The sequence below is a fragment of the Monocercomonoides exilis genome, assembly GCF_001643675.1.
Source record: "Monocercomonoides exilis strain PA203 chromosome Unknown scaffold1-2713096, whole genome shotgun sequence".
NCBI lineage: Eukaryota > Preaxostyla > Oxymonadida > Polymastigidae > Monocercomonoides > Monocercomonoides exilis.
In genome coordinates, this window is record NW_027150546.1 from 2,661,067 (window position 1) to 2,681,853 (window position 20,787).

At 33.4% G+C, this 20,787-nt stretch overlaps 2 protein-coding genes across 2 annotated transcripts; both read left to right on the forward strand.

The window, feature by feature from the left end:
• Nucleotides 1-2,943: 2,943 nt before the first annotated feature.
• On the forward strand, nucleotides 2,944-3,822 carry MONOS_15501 (uncharacterized protein; the record flags this gene model as incomplete). The annotated part of the gene is made up of 2 exons (XM_067868384.1): nucleotides 2,944-3,207; nucleotides 3,433-3,822. The coding sequence occupies 2 exons, from the start codon at nucleotides 2,944-2,946 to the stop codon at nucleotides 3,820-3,822; spliced, it is 654 nt and encodes a 217-aa protein (XP_067736642.1).
• A 5,549-nt stretch (nucleotides 3,823-9,371) lies between these two features.
• Nucleotides 9,372-9,750, forward strand: MONOS_15500 (uncharacterized protein; the record flags this gene model as incomplete). The annotated part of the gene is made up of 2 exons (XM_067868383.1): nucleotides 9,372-9,507; nucleotides 9,653-9,750. 2 exons carry the CDS (start codon nucleotides 9,372-9,374, stop codon nucleotides 9,748-9,750), a joined length of 234 nt encoding a protein of 77 aa, XP_067736643.1.
• Nucleotides 9,751-20,787: the final 11,037 nt, after the last annotated feature.

Here is a 20,787-nt window from a genome sequence, read left to right on the forward strand (position 1 = left end):
TCTTGAATTCGATGGAGAAGCAACAGATCTGTAAATATTTTCATTTCGCTTTTCGTAAAATAAGAAGGTTTTCAATGCATCTGCCTTTAGCTTTTTCCAAAGAATTTTATTAGAAGCGTTGTATCTGAAAAAATATATTATTGAAAAAAGAAATAAGATCAACAATCATCAAAATAAAAAATAAAAAAATATTGCAACCTTAAAAAATACCGATATGTATTTTTTTGTTCATTAAGGTCAAAATCTTTCAGTGAATGAGAGTTGTGTGTGATCTTATTGAAAAAATCAATTTGTTCATCTATATTATTTATTGAGATATCATTGCTCAACTCGTAATTTAGCAGACGTGTCAAACTCCCGAACTCGCCATCACACTCACATTTCCCATGTTTTTCACAAAAAAATGATAAAGTGGTGGTTTTATTTTTTGCAAATGAAGAATTATTAGACAAAAGGAAATGAAGGAGTTGTGAATTGCGAAAGTGTGGTCCAGTGTCACACATGAAATGAAATGTGTTTGTTTGTTGAAGCATTGGCAATGAAAGAACGTTTTGCAAACACTCAATGGCAAATCGATAATCATGAGAGAGAATCTTTGAAAAGAAATTGAAAACGTGTTTTGTTCTGTTGTTTTTATCGTCCAAAACATAAACAATTACACAAAAGTGAGATGCACTTTCTTTGGAATAGAAATTTTTGCTCAGTTGATTTCTCCGAATTGGAAAAGTCCAATTTTCTTTAAAGTCAAATAGAATTAATGCTTCGTTTGGAGTTAAGTTGTTCTTCAAAAATCTGAAGTGACTTTGTTGATGAGATGCAAGAAGTCGATGATCTTCAATAAGTTGCATTGTCTCCTTTTCTTTTTCTGAAAGATCAGAATTCTTTGATTTGAGGTTGTCTCGTTTCTTTTGAAGAGAGGAATACATTTCGCATAAATGGCATAAATCTGTTCGACGTTTGGCCTGCTTAATATGTTTGGTTTTTTTATAAAATGTGCTTTTGGACATTTTTATATGGGTGATTTTTTTTGATATCATAAAATATTCCGACGTTTGATCAAAAATTAATTTCATTAAGGGTGAGGTGATAATAGTATTTTTTTATTGAAATTATACGGAAATGTCGTTTTATTTGAAGTTATTATTATTTATTAATAGACATTTTTTGTTGTAATATAGTTTTATTTCAAATTTTGAAAAAATAGAATAAACTCATCGAAAAAATTACGTTTCTTCAATAAAAAAAGCAAAACATCCTTTCAATCTTCAATAAAACATAAATACAATATTTTCCACAATATTATCATCCTAAAAATTAACGTAATAATATGTTAAGCGATGTCTTTGAAAAGAAATTTTAAATTGATTTTGATTATCAAAACATGTTTGTTAAAAACAATAAAATTTCAACAGTTTTTGCAATTGATTCGTCAACCATCCTTTTCAGTTGTCTAATGTCCCTCAAATGCATTTTCTTTTGTGCATCTAAAAAATAATGAGGCTTTTGTTTTCTTTTCAAATCCAATCAGCTTCGTTAGAAATAACTATCTCCAATTTCATTCCCAATCCCTTCATCAAGCACATTTTCCATATGAATTCTCTCTCCAAACTCCACCGTTGTCCTGTATTTCGAGATATCCCGCTTTTATTCATTTTCATTCATTTCCTCTGGCTGCCCTGAAAACAACACAAAAACAGTCAACTGGCAAATATTTATATAAAAAATAATAAATAAAGACCAAACTGCCCTTCGACTGTATTTTGTCAAACAGTTTCATTTCCACAGCCGTTATCATTCAAAAATCCAATCTCTTCATTTCAGTCTCAGAATGGTCTAATCGCAACATTGCAGCCTTCTCCACAAAATAATTCATATATCTCACTGGAGGGTCTTCTCAGCCCGTTCACATTGTGGTGGAAGTGAAGAGGTGTTTTTTCAATTTTTGGCATGATCATCTCCTTTAATAATATTTTCAAACATTCAAATCAATATTTGATGTTTATCTCATCAACACATGGCACAGGAGGGAAATGGGGCAGAGAAGAGATGGAAGAGGATTATTTGCAGCAGGGGGTGAGAGTTGAGTGTTCTTTTGAATGTTAATATTTCGAGAGAGATTTTTGAATGGAAGAAATTCTGAGACAGATGGATGGGGAAGGAATAGGAGGAGATTTGGAGAAGATAATACAGTGAATATGTGGAGAAGTTGCTAAGGATGATGAAGTAGAGCTTATTGTTGCTGGGAGAATATTTTTTTGGAAGAGAAGGAAAAGAGGGTAAAAGTTGGTGAGTAGAAGGAAATTGAGAAATGTAAGATCGGAAGAAGATTATTTTTTGAGAGGGGAAAAGAGGAAGAGAAGATTTTTTGAAGATGGAAATGGAAAAGAAAGGAAATTGAGAGATATTAACATTTTCTATTTTTTGAAGAGAAAGGAGAAAGTCACAGAAAGAAGGCAAATGACTTTGAAGAAATGAAGCTCTATTGATCAATAACAGTACATCAGACAATTATTTGCAATTTTAATTATTGTCTCATTGCGAAGTTAACTTGTTAAATGCAATGTTTTATTCAGTAGACAACATCATATGAAGTCAAGAAATCTTCGCTAAAAAATATCATACGACAAATTTCATGTTTCTCAATATATCTTCTTTTCCACATTCTCACTCATTTTCTCCCTCATTTCATTCATCGTCTTCTTCAAATTCTTAACTTCTTAAAAGTCTTCTCCTTTCCCACCAACTGTTCAATCTTCAACTTTGCGGTTATCTTATTCTTCAGCTCCTTCTCAAACTTTTTCAATGTCATTTTCACTCAGTTTACATTGGATCATTCCATCTTCCTTCGAATGAATATGAGCTGTTCAATCAACAGCTTTATTAAACCCACCAAAAATCTAATCTTTTTGTTTCCCATTCCATACAGCAATATCATGGCTTTCAATGCGTGCAGTAGAATTGTTTGATATACATCTGAAGTACTTTCCTCTTCTGCAGCTGCGCATCCCGCTTCGCTTTAGCACTTCGTACGGCTTCCTTGCGTTGGCAACGCTAACTGTGCAGAATGAGGTGAATAGACTTAGAAGAAGGAATGAGAATGCGATAGCGAAGGAGCTGTCAGGTGCATTGCAACAATCCGCTCGCTTTACGACACCGCCAGGAAGCGAAGAGAGAGGAGAACAAGTCCAAATGGAAGAGACAAAGAAGGTTGATTTCAGAATCAAATTGAGGGCAGAGCAGAGGAAATGAAGACAACATGAAGAGCCAAAGGCGAAGACAAAGAAGAAGGAGAAAGGCGAGTTTTGCACGTACCAAATTGATGCTTTCGACACAAGGCTTGCACAGGCAGCAGCAGTAAGGAAGGTGCAGGTGTTGAGAAGTGAACAGCAGCAGATATCCTGCTCATTCGGCAGCACACTCTCATCTGCCTAGCTGCACTCTCAACACATCACAGCCTCCTCGACGATCTCCACTCCTCCTTTTTCTCTCTTGCTCCACACCCAATTATCTGCTTCTTCTGTTCTTGTTGGAGCTCCACTGAAGCTCCTCGCTCCTTCATCTCCAGCTACCTACTCCTCTTCACTCACACAGAAATCCCTCAACATATCTAGCCCAAGTACTGCCTTCTTTTCGAATATGTCTTCTTCTTCTCCTTCATCTTCTTCTCCATCATCTATTTCTTCCTTCTCGCTGCCGCCTCTTGTGACTGTGCCAATCCCTCTTGTGATTCTCGGGAAGAGCAGATTGGACAATGTGGAAGTGTTTGCAAGCAGCAGCGTGTCAGCGACGAGGGATGTGTTTAAGCCACAGAGCATCTTCTGAACTGTGCAGCGTATGTGGCTAGCCAGGGGATTCGGGTGGGTGGTGAGAAGGAGGGGAAGGAAGAGAAAAAGGAAGAGAAGAGGAGTACAAATGAGCTTGTGTGTGATAAAGATGAAAAGTGTTCAATGCGTCTGATAGATAAATGCATCGAAAATGAGAAAGAAGAAGAAGAAGAAGGTGATTTTGATAAAGATATAAGAAAGGTTCAGAAAGAAAAAGGTACAAAAGAGGAGATGAAAGAAGCCGAAACGAAGAACAATTCTGTTACGATTTTAGCCTCTTTTTGCCTTTATTTTACCAAATCTCAGAATTCGACAAAGATTTAGCAACAAATTATCGAAACGCCATTTTTTTTCTCGACTTTTGCATGTGCGAACACATCAACTTCATTCACTTCTTCTTCGTTTCACACTTCATTATCATCTTCAAAACCTTCTTCCTTCTCCTCCTCTTCGTTTTCGTTGTCTCCTTCGTTTTCTTCGTTTTCTTATTTGTCTTCACATGCATTGAAACAAGCAAAACTTTCTTCTTTTGCATCAGACTTTATCCTCTACTCCTTATTTTTCAAAATATCTTTTCTATATCTTCTTATTATTATTCTTCAGCACCTTCTTCGATGAGGAACAAATATATAACAATTTTCTTCAAATTCTTCTCGAAACCCTGTATTCAATTAACTTCCAGAAATGCAAAAGAAATACTATTGTTATCGCAGAATATCAGATGAAAGTTAATGATTATGGAAGCGATTCTATTCTTCGTAAAGAAAAGCCTATAAGCAGGAGTGTAGTGGAAAAGGATATTGAATCTGCATTTTGCGTTTAGAGGTTGATAAAGACATACGAAATCGAATGAATATTGAAGCAATAATTAAACAGGAAGTGTGATAGAAATGATGAGTTTCTTCAGATTTTTACAATGCAACATGCATTCAACATGTAGAAGATGAAACGATGAAGGAAACTTATTTATTTGAAAAGGCATATTAAATGGAAAATTCTATGAAACAAGAGAATAAATATCCGACAAGCAATGCTGATTTCATCAATTTCCCATATGAGATGTTTTCTTCTATTTTGTGTGTCATCTCCCCAACTTTCTTCGACCTTGTTGCCACTTGCACATAAATTCACAATTTCTCTGCACAATCAACAATTTTTGCCAACGTTCTTCGCCTTCTTCTGAAAACCCATCGCGTTTTGTGTCCTCTTTCAGGGCATCTTTGATAGCCAGAAAGACATTGCTTTGATGCCAAGATGACCATCCACATATTCATTGTCAACTGAATGCCCGTCGAGAAATACAAACAATTCAACATCTCAACTACCAATTGCTTCTGTTCTGTCATGTCCCAACAATCGAATTGTCTTTCTGAGTGATGCACCTCATAAAGGCGAAAAAAGGCTCGTTCACGGAAGCTTCAAGAAAGTCGCCAACAAAATACAAATCTCTTCTTCCTCTTCTGTCCACACTTGAGCACTCAATCAGCTGAACTTCATGTTTTGGTAAAATATGTTTAAAGAGGAGATACGCAAATGCTGCCAGAGCAATTGATGAACATCGTGTGAAGAACGGAGCAGAAAGACTGGAAATAAAAGCAAATAATATCATCGGTATTTTCTGAGGAAATTTTTGATGAGCAGATTCGAAACAGATGAAAGAGGAGCTGTAAATTGAAAATGAAGTGGGAAGAGCATTTTATTCGAAGAATAAAAAAAGATGTGACGAGATTGAATCAGTTGTTCCCATTGATTATTGATTCCTTTTCAACACAATCTCCATTTGATGAATCCGTTGAACTGCACGACTGGAACTGAAATTTAATAATGAATTTTTAGCTGGATTAACAAAAAACACATTGGATATTTAACTTTTTAATAATAAAATATTATGTATTTGTTTAATTATAAATGTTGTTTGAAAATTTTTTCTCATCAAGTTATGTTTCACTTGTTTAGACATTTTTATTTTCCTTTGAAAGTTTGATTATTCTTTATTATTTTATATATTTTTATAAAACTTGATCAAAAAAAAAAAAAAAAAAAAACACTTTTCCACAAAAACATCAAAAAGGTATGCTTTTTTTCATATTAATTAATAAAACATACATGCATCACTGAAAACAAAACTAAATACTTGCGAAAATCAATTTAACTCTTTGATCAAAAAATACCACTAAATATTTTATTTTTTTGATTTTTGATCTTTTTTTATGATATCAAAAAAAAATCACCCATATGAGTTTCTTTAAATTTTTCATACAACTTGGCCTTTGTCATGTTTATTATTCGAGTAGGAAGTTTTTTTATTTGATAGTCAATCTGCTTTTGATAATTCTGTGTGAAGTTCTTTTTGGTTGAGGAGTTTCTGCCTTTGAAGCAATTTCTTGTTTCCGATGAAGATGTTGCATTTTTAAAGAAAGTGCGATGTTTTGAATGAATTGGTTGATACAATGAAGTAGTTGAATATTGTTGAATTGATGAAGTGATTGAGTCATTCGCATGAAGAGTGTTGTTTGAAATGTTTGAAGAAATTGAAGTGAAACGGGAATGTGATGATATGTAATTTGTCGTTGATGATAGACATAAAGAATTTGTTCCTTCATCTTCACTGTTCTTCATGTTATTTGTTGTCTGCTTCTTTAACGAATTAATTCTTACATCGTCTTGATGATTTTGAGACATGAAAATATCTCGTCCAATGTTGAATAAGTCAGGGGAGAATGGATTTTGAAGATTATTGAAGAGCTGTTTATTGTTTCGAACGTATACAAATAAAAATGGACGAGAACCACCATCTATTTGTCTTTTTATTTCAGATTGTGCATTTTGTCCAACCACCGAAATATTTTCATCGTTGCATAATATCCATTCATCATTCGAAAAATGAACGTTGTCCTCTTTTTGATTCAAGCACAAAGAGAAAAAATGCCCAGATTCATAAGTCCCTTGAAAGAACAATACAGAAATCAAACTGAAGTTACAAGCTCCTTCGACATGACAATCACCACATTTCAATCCCTCCATTTCATTTGTAAATGATAAACAAAAAGGAACATTCAACGTGTTTTCTCTGTTGTTATTTAGAGATTCAAGTGAAATGGCCAAAATATTTGGAAACTGAATAATATTTAAAATTGCCAAATGGTTGGTATTTTGTCTGCATTTTTCACAAAAAGCATCTCTATTGTTATGATTAGATGTGCCAAATTGAAAAGATTTGTTCAATGATGTGATTACATCATCACCATTCAAACGAATAATTGGTGAGGTTTCTGAAAAACCAAATGAAAAACTGCCACAAACTGAGCATTTTTTGTGGAAATTAATCTGAACACACATTTCTTTTGAAAGGGCTGGAGTTGTATAAGATAAATCACTGTAGATATTCAGAAATGCCTCATAGAATTCTTGCTGATTTCCTCTTGAAAAACAGTGTTCATTTTCCCATTGTTTGACAAATGACAGTGTCCATTTTGAGTTAATGTTTGAATTGAAACCGCATTTGTTGCTCTTGAAATTAGAAACAAGTTGAAGTAATTTCTCTAAATATGAATTCTTTGAAACATTTGTAACTTCGATGTGATCAAAAAATTGAAATATTGATCTGAATACTTGAATTAAAGAAGCCAAATAACATGTGTAACCAAAATTCTGCAAAGGATAACACCTTGTCAATGTTGAATTCTGTTCAATTGATTGATCTTTTGATGTATTGATACATTGATCCCGATCATCACCATTTGAACCACGAATGCTAATGATATCTTTGAATGATGAATGAGTCAAATCTTCGTCGATAAATTCCATTTCAATGTCTCCTTCATTAACATCATTTGAATTGTTTGAACAATCAAAGTTTGATGATCCGAAATAAAATGCACCACCATTTAAAATTGATCCTTTGATTTGCTGATGTGTCCTGCATTCGCGGTCAATCCATTGATCGATTCCTTGATGAATGTTACTAAACGTGGGTGAATCGATATCATTTATTTCTATTTCAGGAGGCCCAAAGTTTAAATCTACAATATGATCACTTTGAAAATAGTTTTTCAGAGGGTCGATATCTTCCTCCATGCAATCATCTGAATTTAAAATAGAAAAATCATCATCTTCACAATCCATTTTGCCTTTTAAAAAATAATATAAAATTCAATTTGTTTCATATGATAATAAAAAGCAAACATTCGTTTAATTGAACTGTCCGTCTCGAACCTTCCGAAGATTCAGTTGAGTTTTCTATCAGAAAATTCAAAAATTTTTCCTCGTCTGTTTTGCTGAGCTCTTGGTTTATCCATCAAAAAATATAAAAAAATATACACCGTTTTATTAAAAAATGAACCCAAACTTGATTTTGAGGGTGGAAGAGGAGGTTTATTTGGATATGGAATATCAAAATTTTCAGAAGAACTGGTTTGCTTTGCATGTTTATAATTTCCGATTGTGCAGTTAAATCCAAACATAAGAAGCTGCTGATGGCTGTATTCGTGACATAAACATTTGAGGATAGAAACTTTTGAATGAACATTGAGTTCATTATTGTAAACAGATGCCAGCCTCATAACAACATATTTGTTTTTGTCTGTTGAAAGAGATTGAAAGATTATTGTTCAAATAAAGAATACAGTAACAGAAAACGAAAAACCATTGAATATCTTCTGAATTTGAGGAAATAACTTTTTTCCTTTATTTGTATGTTGAAACATGTATTCCATTAAAATAACAGGGTCTCCGTATGACTGTTCTTCCAAATATTTCCATGATTTGCTACACTTTTCACTTTTCCTGGAACTTGACAATTCAGAAAATACTTTCCCTTCCATGATCATCATCCTATATTTTGTATTCGATGGTCTTAAAAAAGAATCGATCTTTTCATTTTTCCAAAACGCTGAATGACAGATGAAAATATAAAAGCTGATATGTACTTTCCATGTATTTTTTCACTTTTCATTTCAATTTTTCTAAGAAAGCTTAAATTATTAAGTTTTTTCTTCCAATGAATTATATGAAATGTTCTGATGACTTTGAAGGCATGTGATCAATATGATACGATTGAACATATTTGAACATCCATTTTGAAAGAAAAGCAGAAGCATTTCGGTTCGTGCAGTTCAAAATAAAATGTATATGAAAAATTGTCCACATTCTAAAGATCAGAAATGACAAATCATCAAAAATACAAGAACAGAGAAAAAAATGTCAAAGAAACAATAAAATTGAGTATTCTATACAGAAAGGGAGGATAATCATGTTTGTATTTGTAAACTTAGCTAATGAAATCGGGTTAAATTAATTTATGGAGATGAATATGTTGAAAAAAGAATTAGAGGAAGAGGATGAGAAAGTGTTATTCGTTGAAGACAAAATATATGAAAGAGAAAAACGCTAAGGGAATGAGAAATCGTGATGATGATGATGATTGTGACTATGATTTTTGTGCTCAAGTCTTTTGTTTTAGAGGTGACAATGAGGTTAAAATGGAATATCATCTATTCTTTATTCTCCCCCACCTTTTTACCGTTATTTGTGTCATTTTTTGGAAAGATGTTCGAACAAGTCAATGAAATGGAAAAGGATGAAGAATATGAAGCAGAAAAAGCAGCAGAAGAAGAAGAGGAAGAGGAGGAAGAAGAAGAAGAGGAAGAGGAAAAAGAAGCAGGAGTAAAAGTTAAATTGGAAGGTTTAATCTGAACAACTTCTGTTCGAACGATATGTTGTTAATTGCGAAGAATAGCTGAGGAAGAAAAGGTGGAGGAATACGAAGAAGATGGATGATGAATCATTAGGCGATATAACCTTCTTTACTCCATCTGAACTCAGTTCAGGTGAAATTGCTTTCAAATCTCCATTCGATTCTCCTTCTTCTTCTTCTGCTGCTGCTGCTGCTCTTCTTCTTCCTTCGCCTCGTCCTCCTTCTCCATGAAAAAAAAGCAGCCATTTAAATAGCAATTCAACAGCATCTCCGCAAAACCCATTGAGCAACAGAAGAACTGTTAATGATGATGCAAAATACTCTCTTTCTTTTTCTTCTTCAACTTATTCTTCAACTTCTTCTCCTTCTCCTTCTCCTTCTCCTTCTCCTTCTTCTCACATTAACTTCGGACAAAGATGGTGAGCAGCGAAAAGATATGCATTGCCTGAGCAGCTGTCGCCTCTGCGGGAGTTGTTTGCTCTTTTTTTTGCAGGAGTAAAATGAATTCTTAAATAACCAAATTTCGTTACGTGCCTCTGCATCTTTGTATTCTTCCTCTTTTTCTCTCCATCCTGCCCTGTCCCTCCTCTCCTACATCTTTCTCCCTCCTTTAACAAATGAAGAAACATAGAAAATTGAAGGTTTTTTGTTTCGCTTTTTCCATTCTTCAAAATTTGAAAATAAAAACAAAGAAGAAGAAAAGAATCCGAAAGGAACTAAATAACAGTGTTTGCAAACTTTGGGTGCTTGTGGCTTGAATGACCACACTTTGTGCTTTTTGGCATTCTTCAAGCTCACTTCACAGAAGAAAAGTGGGAGAAAAAAATAGATGACAACGATCGGTAGATTGAAGCAGACGAAATGGGCATGCCGAGGAAGGAAGAGATGCTCATCTATCTGTGCTTGAAACACATCGCTCTTCTGCCTGCGTGATTGGAAAGCATCAAATGTCAACGAGATTGTGTATGATGAGCATAAATCCTGATGAAAATGAAGAGAATGAGTTGGCTGTGCTTCAACAGCGAAGAGAAGGAATGAAAGAAAAAGTTGGTATTCGCTTATCAACACTCATGATGCAGATGACAATGCTTCTGTTATGCATTCTCTGATGCTCAACGCACAAAATTCAAAGAACCGTGCACTGACATAAAATCTGAGCGAAACAACGACTTTGTTGAAAAACAAACGATGAAAACAAAAACCATCAAGTTCTCTTTCATCAGCTGTGGCATCGAAGAAAGCAAACTTCGAATGATAATCGCCTTGCTCACTCAAAATGGCTGTCCCTTCGAAGAAAAAAATCCAAAAGCGACTGGCCTGAATGTTGTTCAATTGCCAACAAATATTCGATAATTGGATGCCTCCTCATTGGAGTTTCTCCTTTCTTTTGTAACAAAAGCGGAATCAGAAATAGAATTTCATCGCTTTCCATGTCTGCCCAGCGCAGTCCGAGAAACGGGAAAACCTTATAAATAAAACCGATATTTTGGGGTCCTCCTTTTTTCGTTGAATTCTTGCCTTTTTTTATGATTAATATCCTTCCCTCGATATCACCAGTTGCTTTCCTTGCCAAAAAATACCCCAAACTGCTCCACTGCCTTATGCTCTCAAATGCCATATAATTTTGTACAGGTTTTGTCCTTCACACAATTCCATCCTTAAATCTTCATTCAATAAAATAACAGTTGAATTTGTTTTCATCTCTTCCACCAAATAAAAATCTTGTATCTTGCGTAACTTCATTTATATCCTAATTGCTATATAATAATCTGCTCCGTTCTCATCGTATTGCTCTCCAAAGCGGAGATTGACCATTTCAACAATAACTCACATTCCTGCACTTTGGAGAGGATACAGACTGAAATATCTTCACAACATTTAGAACAATATAAGTTGCATTCATTGTGTCTTTTTGTGTTATTGATGAAATTGTTGTGTTCCCCTTGGCCATCCAATTGACAAAAATCGTCAGGCAGAATTTCAAAAATATTGCATCTCCGCCATTGTCTGTTGTCATCACAGGAAATAATATTCTAAGTTCTATTGGTGATGTTAGCTATGGAATTCTCATTCTGTGAATGGATAATTCCATTCTTTCAAATCTGATGATCATTAAATCCATTTCAAATAAGGATTAATTATGAATCGTTATTTTCACCACAGTTGCCTTTGAAAAATGTCAACAAAAGAAAGAATAGTGTAAACACACATATTTTTCAATTGCTATTTTGGGATAAAATTTCTGAAACTTTCTTCTATCCAAACATTCGTTCATTCAACGTAAATGACGAAATTTTTTGTGTTTTCCGAATACAATCTGTTTTCGAAAATGCAGGAGATGGAAAGCTCAATGAAATTCAATAGTATCCAATTCTTTATGGAATTCAATTCTTTATGATTCGTTTCCTTTCTCATTTTTATTGTTGAAGAATTGTTTTATGAATTAGAACGAAGCTCAGAAATTGAACAAAAGCAGAAAACGCAAGAAATGAATGAAATACTTGATGAAATGAGTGTGCAAGAATTTGAATCCATTTTCACTTTAGATCTATTAAATAAAGTTGATAAAATGATAAGATAAAAGAAAATGACAATGAAAAATGCAATTTTGCTGATGAAGCATGTTGGATATTGCGATGCGCTGAAAAATGAATGGAACCTATTCTTTAAAAAATCTTTGCTGAGCAGAAGATTTGAAAAGATGATTGAAAATGAAGACAAGAAAAAAGATGAAAAGAATGAAAAGCTTCTGACTGATCTTTGCGAGTGCTTTGTTTTGCTCATGTGTGGGATTTCATCGGATTTGTAATCAATTTGTGTGCCTTATCTCTTGAAAATTGCCTTGAAGAAAGAGGAAAGCGAAGAAACTCAAATGGAAGTGGAAATGGCTTTGCTGACTTTGAGCTGCATCAAATTTAATGTATAAACATTATTATTTCCTTTTTACTATAAACTTTTTTTCTTCCTTTTTTGCATAGGAAATGAAAAGAGAACTGTGTTTAAAGCAAATCAAAGAAATCATCGATCATCATCAGGAATATCAGACTGTGACAAGGCTTGCCTATCAATAAATTTGGCAGTTTTTTGTCAGGAGATTTTTCAAAGATAGCAGTTTGGAAAAAGTGATAACGAAAGAACATCACTATGCGAGAGAGGCAGCAAGAGAACTGGAAGATCTGTCAAAGAAAATGGATTGGAAGAGAAAATTGAAAGAAATGGAAGAATAGAAGTGATGATAATCATTTGAAGGCTCTATGTAATTTAAGATTTCTTTCACTCTTGCAAATTATGGAACGAAGAACTTGTTGAGCTTGTCAGCAGTGATGTGAATGTATTTCGAGCAGCAAAGGAAATTTTCAGAAAAATCAGTCACAAGTGCATTTTTATCTTGAGAAATGCAGCATTAAACTGGAATGTGAAAGTTGAAGACTTGCTGAGAGGTGGCGCTGTTGATGCTGTTTTGGTAGAAATTCATCAAACAACGTTTCGAGAAATATATACAAAAAATTGTTTGAATTTCTTTGTGTATATTTCCAAAAGATTGAACGAAGAGGGGGAAATGAAATGGAGGAAGAGGAATGAAAAGAAACAAAAAGGAAAGTGCATTAAAAGATGGAAGAAGAAGGACACGAGAATATTATCACAAGCTAACATGAAATATTTGATTTTTTTTAAACAGAAAATTTAACAATGATAATTTTTCTTTTAACATTTTATATTATAATACATTCGTTTGAATCAAAAAAGCTTTTTCGAATTCTGATTTTTTTGAAATTTTTATTGTGAAGTCAGAAAAAGAAAGGAAAAAAAAGAAGAAGAAGAAAAAGAAAGGAAAAATTTGATAACAATCAGAAAAAAGTCTTTTTCAGCGATTCGAGTAACTCCAATTCATTCATTCCTTTGCACATTTTCCTTCTCTTTTATTCTTATCTTCTCTTCTTCCTCTTCCTCTTCCTCTTCATTTTCCTCTTCCTCCACCTCTCCATTTTCCTTTTCCTCATTTTCATCCTTTTCCTCTTCGTTCGTTTTTTTTTTTTTTTTTTTTTTTTTTTTTTTTTTTTTTTTTGTCTTCTTTCTCTTCTTCTTTATCCTCTTCATTTGTTTTTTCTTCTTCAGCCAAACAAAAAAAAAAGATGAAACAAAAGAAACAGTCAAAAAAAGTGAATTCAAAAAAGAAGGCAAAGCAAACACAGCTTGTAATTGATGAATACAAAGAAGAAAGATCATTCTCTTCTTTTTTTTCTTCACAATTATTGTATCATTGCCTTCTTTTTCCCATTCAGATATTCAACTCATCATTCTTTCAATCTTCTCTGGAACTAATTTTCCGAATAGCATAATGATATCTTCTTTTTCAATAATCTTTTAATAAATTTATTGGGAGTTTTATTTCAACTTTCAGAGAAGTTTTTTTCCAGTGGAAATTCCGAAAGTCAGTCGAAAACAGACTTGTCAAATGGAAGTGAAATGAAGCATGCGAAATCGATTGAAAAAGCACACCCAAAGGGAGCAAATGTGAAGAAGAAGAGAAAAAAGTTGAAAGAAGTGGATTTTAAATACTTCATTTGGAGTTTGTATAAAAATAAGAGGTTTAAATAAGAATTTAACAACAAGTTTTCAATTGTGCAGTATTAAAGCTTCAAAATCTGTTTGATCGCGAACTAAATCATCAGATGCTTTATAATCTTAAAAAGTTCAATCGCATCTTCTGAAATCATACAGCACGTCATTCTTCGATCAGCTTTACCACTGGATTCCCACATACAAACCCATAAGAACAAGCATGTTTTCTGAAGATGATGTGATGAACGAACTTTCGCAATCTTCATCCACGGCATTAGGTGATTTAAGTTTCATGATGGGTGGAGGGACAGCCAGAGATCTGGGGAGGAGAGGGATATTTTGATTAGCAGAACTGAAGTTGTGAATTGAATGGAACAGCAGCACGTTTCACATTCAGTCCAATTGCAAATGAATACAAATCAGTATTCTCATGGAGCTAGAATGAAAATAAAAAGAAAGTGGAAAAAAAGAAAAAGAAAATTAGAATAAAGTTATCAGTTTTCAATTTTCTTTCTTTCTTTTCTTTTGTTTTGTTTTCTTTTGTTTTTGAATTCAAAAATGAAGCATTCTCAAAATATTTCTTTATCAAAAATCCAGAAGATTATCGATTGTTTATTATATTGTGAATGGAGAAAATATAAAAATTACAATTTTCATCAGCAAATTTCAATGCATTTCCTCAGGCGATCATGGAATAATTAGACTGATTTTTGTGTGTGAGAAAATATAAGTTCTTAACAACTTGAAATGATTATGATTCATTGAAACTTGCTATTAATTCTTTATTTCCTTCTTTTTCCATTTGAAAAAAAAAATCCATTTTTGAAGGATTATTAAACGCTTTTCCAATTTGATCAACTTGGATTCCTTTCTATCTCCAATTAACGTTCATAAAAAATTCCAGATATTCATATGCCACATTGAAATGCAATACTGTTTGTTGTTACTAATCCAAAACAACAAAATAAGTTCGGTTTATCAGCAAGGCATCAACTAATTTGTGTTCGGGAAAGCGGACTCTTCTCATCTGTTAAATGTTGTAATAACAGATTTCTGTGAAATGATTAATATCCTTATTAAATAATATTATCATGCTGTGAGTGAATCCAGAATATTCTAAATTCCACAAACGAAGAATAAGAAATATAATACAAAAACGCTCAAAACCTTTGTTTTCTTGTTATCTCTTCATTCGCTTCATTTTCTTATTCAAATGATAGATTCATCACCTTTTTCACTTTTATCAACAACTCAAACATTCTTTTTCTGCCATTCTTTCAAATTTCGAAATTTTCTCTTTCATATTCGATATTTCACCTAAGAGATCAATTCATTGAAAAAATTGAAATTATTCTTCTTTCTTTTCAATCGACTCTTCAGTATTCAACCAAAGAAAAGCAAATGATTTGGTCAAACCAATTATTGCATTTTAAACAGGAAATCCTTACCGAATCCACATGCTCAATATCATGTTCGCTATTCGCATCCTCAGCAACCACAGAAAGAATAGTTTCTTTTTATCGTTCAAATGAATGACTTGAAGAAAAATATTTTCCGAAACACAATATTCATAAAATTTTTGATATACATCATATTTGATCAAAGCAAAAAATAAATGATAAAAAATAAGAATTTAAAACATCAAAATGAATAGGTAATGAAAAGAAAATACCAAAAATAACACATTAAATTCGATTATCTTTGAAAAACATTGCTGATTTGTTGCAAAATTCATGGACCGAAAAATTGTATGATTTCAAAAATAATGACCCATTTAATAATCCAAAACACTGTCAATCGGTTTGTTGAACATTTTACTTTGAATCCTTTTCAATGAAGGACTTACAACACACTGAATTGACCACACACAGTATCTGCATTCTTATGCAAGAAATCTGAGAAATCCGCGAATACATTCAATTTCCATTGGAAAAAGCTTAAAATCAAGGGATTTCACAGAGAAATTATACAATCGCAAAATCCATGTGTGTTTTTTCAATGTTGATGCTGCATAAACTCTTGATTCGTTAATGTAATTGTCCATATTGGTTTTGTCGTAATTCTGCAATGCAGAACCCAATAGTGTTGGACAATCATTTGTTTTGTCAAGATACAAATTCCACTTTTTTAACATTTCAGACATATCTTCATATCTCTGAGAACCGTGACATTTTTCTCCCTCATCTTCATCTTTATCTGCAATATCACATTCATCAACATCACACTCATTATCATCTTCCATTTGTTTTTTATTCTTCTTTTTGATGTTTCTCAATTTCATTCCATCCATTTCCCTTCTTTTTGCATCTTTCATATCTGTTTTCATTGTACCGAAATATTTCTTCCTGATTATTTGTTGCCCAAAGTATTCTTCTTTGTTTGAATCGGAAAATGAATCATCTTCATTTTCAGGAACCTCACTTCCAAGCAGCAGATCTTTTTGAAGACGCTGTTCTTCTCTCTTTTTCTTTTTTGCAAATTCCGCTTCCAGATTTTTCAAACGAACGAAGTGATCCTCCAACAATTTCCTCTTTCGCTCTTGTTCATCTGCTTTAATTTGTCTGCAATAAAACACATCTGTTTGCGAAGTCTTCAAAATTTTCGCTCCGTTGTTCGAAACGTCAACATCGCACTCATTTTGTATCACATGACAAACATCAAAGCACTCCTCAACATGTTGGACATCTCAAATGTGCTCCTCCTCGTTGTGCCCATTAAGGACAAACTCCTCCTCAACTGGCACATCTGGGGCACTCTCCTCCAAATGTTGTAATCCATCAAAATGCTCCTCCATATATTTCCTATTTTCACCAAGTGCATCTGCTTCAACATCTTCTTTAGCTGCAGCAAGGAGAGAAATGTTAATTTTTGTGCTCTTCTCTGACAGGATAGTCTTCGAAGTTTCATAATCGCGTGTTGAAGCATCATGAAGATTACTGATTTCATTTTTGTTTTGGTGACAAAGTGAAGTATGGACTGAGGTTTATAAAGAATCCAACGCCATGGTATTTTCGTTTTCTATTTCTTCATTTTGAATGAAATCACTTTCTTCACAATCGGATTTATCTATTTTTCGCTTTTTGCAAGAGTTGATTGCGTCCAGCTTTTGAGAAATCCCAATGTATGGATTTTCAAAGTCGCAATAGTCATAGTCTTCATTGCTATCTTCTCCTGACTCTGTGTGTTCTGTTATAAAGCTGCGGGAAATTTTCCACAAGGATTGATGCATTCTTCAGACATGTCATTGACACGAACTTTGTCCGTGTTGAAATGATCCACATCTTTGGAAATATTTTCCTTTTCGGCAATGGCAGAGAGCGATCTTGATTTTTCACTTAATTTTCTGGATAAACTGCTGCATTTTCTTCTGTTGATAACCAAGCTTTCAATGATTGAGCTTTCTTCTGAGAAATCTTCTTCATCCTTGTTTTCTTCTTCAAGCTTTTCACAAAGCCAAGCTTCTCGAACGATTTTCGAACTATTTCTCTTTCTTGCTTTTGGAACAAGTTCATCTTCTTCATCACTTTGATTAATTATGATTTCATGTGACTAGGGTGGGTTAGATACAAAGGCGACGTCTGCGTGTGAACAGGTCGGCAATAGGGCTTATGTGGGCAAAAATGAATATTCTCGAAAGATGCAAAAAATTTCAAGAAATTACAAAAAATTCCAAAATTTCAAAAAAATATGTGTTTGTCAAGAAAATCTGTTAAGACGATCAAAAATCGCATTTCTAGGTTGCCCAACATCGGATTGCTCCATTTGCTGATATTTGTTCATCAAAAGAGTGTTCAAATGAAAAGTAAATTTTTTTTGATTTTTCATATTTTTTTTGATTTATCACAAAAAGGTCTTCATTGAGAAATAACAGAAAACTTTTTTGAATTTGGAAATTTTTGATCAATAAAATTAACCGCAATAAAATTTGAAATCAAAACTTTCAAGGGAAACACACACAGGAACATTTAGCAACTTTTGGTTTTCAATTGAAACATCGTATGCTTTATTAATTAATATGTTATCCGATTTTCATTGTTTTTTATCCAATTGTTATTCTGATTCAGCTCCTATAAACTCCTAACTTTGTATGTTTTCTTTTGATTGAATGAACATATTCATAAAACCAATCTTTAATTGGAGTATTTATATGCTTTATATTTCATCTGTTATTAATTCATAACAATAGAATTATTCTATTGATTTGCTTTCACGAAATATGATTCGAAATTTCACAAAGAGCCAAGATCGCCTGTGTGGTCTTTGATTATTTTTATTTGTCTTATATTTATAATAATATTTGATTTTTCTTTAAGTGGAAGAGCTATGAATTACAAAAGTTTGTTTTTTTTCATTCATTTCATTAATTTCACAAATCTGATATTCATTTATTTAAAAAGATAAATTCAATAAAAGCTTCGAACGGAAAAAGAAAGAAGAATCGTTGAAAATCAGCAAGCACGCAGTCCTTTCCCCTTCGCAGCCCGGCTTTTTCTCTCCTCCTTCTTCGTATCTCGTCACTCCGCCTTCTTCTCCTGCTCAAATTATGCCTCCGCTTTCTCCTCTCCGCTTTTCCGAAACTTCCCAATCCAATATTTATGACAATGTGACTTCAACTCCTCGATTATCAACATCAATGTATCCTTCTCGATCAAACACTCCTTCCCCTTCACCATCTTCTTCGAAAAATTGAGAAAAAGAGAAAAATGGAGATGATGTTCCATCTTTGACAGAGTGGTTATTTCGTTTAACGAAAGAACCAAATTGTCCAAAAATCGACTATTATTCGTCAATCTTCAAATCACTCCCTCCTCAACCTTTGCTCGATTCAATTTGTGAGTTTCATCACGTTTCCATCTATCCCCGCCCTCTTTATATTTCAAAAAGTGAGGATTTGGATCAACTTTGGAAAATCTCTAAAAGCAGGAAGAATTGGAGGAGCAAAATGTTTGTTCAAACGTGGAGGAGCATTATGACTTTGACAAATATTTAAAATCAAAAAACGAACATCAAAAATGCACGGGAGGAGCAAATGACGTAAGACATTTTGAGGAGGAGCACTTTATTCATGATAGTTTAGCAATTCAACTAAAATCTGCAAGTTTAAGTTTAACTGATTTCAACGAAAGAATGAAGGATTTTGGAAAAACAAAAACAACAGAAACATTTTATGAAATTGAAATGGAGGAGGGATTATCTGGAGGAACTTCTAATGATAGAGTGGTTGGAGCAACTAACAATTCATCAATCAAAAAGAAAAGAGGAAGGCCAAGAAAAAGAGATGATACAAACAAAAAATGCAACACAACATCAGCTAACAAATAAATGAATCATGCATTTACTAATTTGAATGATGAACATGAAAAGGAGAGGCAGATTGAAGGTGTTGATTTTATTACAAACGAAGCAGAATGCATGTCCCATCAAGAAGAAACCTTGTTCAGTTCATTTTTTTATCATAAAAACCTGACCCACGAAAAGCGCACAAAAAGAAAGAAAAGAAAAGCCAGAACAGGCTCAAAAAGCTCGACAGAAAATGAGGAGGAGAATATGTTTGAAAGTTCAAATGAATTTTCTTCCACTGGATCTCTTCGGATTCTCCCGAAAAGGGTTAGCAAAAAAGCTTGCTTGGAAAAAATTGTAAGCATTTCGTTGGAAGAAAGAAGAAAGATTGTGAAGATGAATGATGGTGAGAGAAATGATGATAATTTTTCTTTTCAACATTCCTGTAATGAAAATGTTCATTGTGCTTGTTTGCCGAATTCGCTCGAATTAAATGATGGATCTACATCAAGAGCATTTTAAATAATATCAAGAAGGAGTAATGAAAAGAAAGAGAAAAAGAAATTGAGTGATCGGAATGATTTTGTTCAGCATTCAAAAGTTGGTCGTCCGAAAATGAAGAGGAAGTCAGTGTTAATGACAGAGGAAAATAAGCAACTCATTCATCAGAATTTTGAAGCTATAAAAGCCGAGAACAGAACATTTAAAGAATCAATATTATTCGATGATAAACCAAAGGAACCATTAACGAATATGGATATTTATGGAGTTTCAGGAGATGTGCTGAGGCCTTTGAATTTGCACACGCCAGCTTGTGAAAATCCTGTGGACAATTCCTCAAGAAGTGGATACCAAACTCCTTCAAAATTTTCTATTGCACTACGTTCATTTAACAGAGAGACGTTTGAGCCTTATCTGCAAAAAGGCCTGCCAATTAGTAAGGACAAGAAAAAAACACATGCTTGGGTCTATGCAATGTTTGTTTCATTCTGCAGAAAATTAAATCATGAGCCTTGGCCGCTCAACATGGATGCTGTATACGGATTTTAAAAACTGTTAGGAGCTGCCGTTGGATATTCAATTAAAAGTTTGAGAGATTCGATTCTTCCCTCATTGTATTTTATTTCATGGTATAGAACCGAAGAAATTGTCACACAAGAAGAAAGAAAGATGGCACTATTGGCAATTGCAGAAATTCGATTTCAAAGAGATCAAATGTTTGATAATGACGAATTGGAGGAGTTTCAATGTGTCACAAAACATGAAGAACCGCTTATTGTTCGGGACTTGGATAGAATCCTTTCTTGCATTCCAGATTGGAATGTGGAAAAGCCGAGAGAGGCTTCTCTGTTTTTTTTTTTTTTTTACTTTCGCAACGGGAGCAAGGAGTCTGACGTGCTCCAGAATTCGTCTGTGAGATATCGT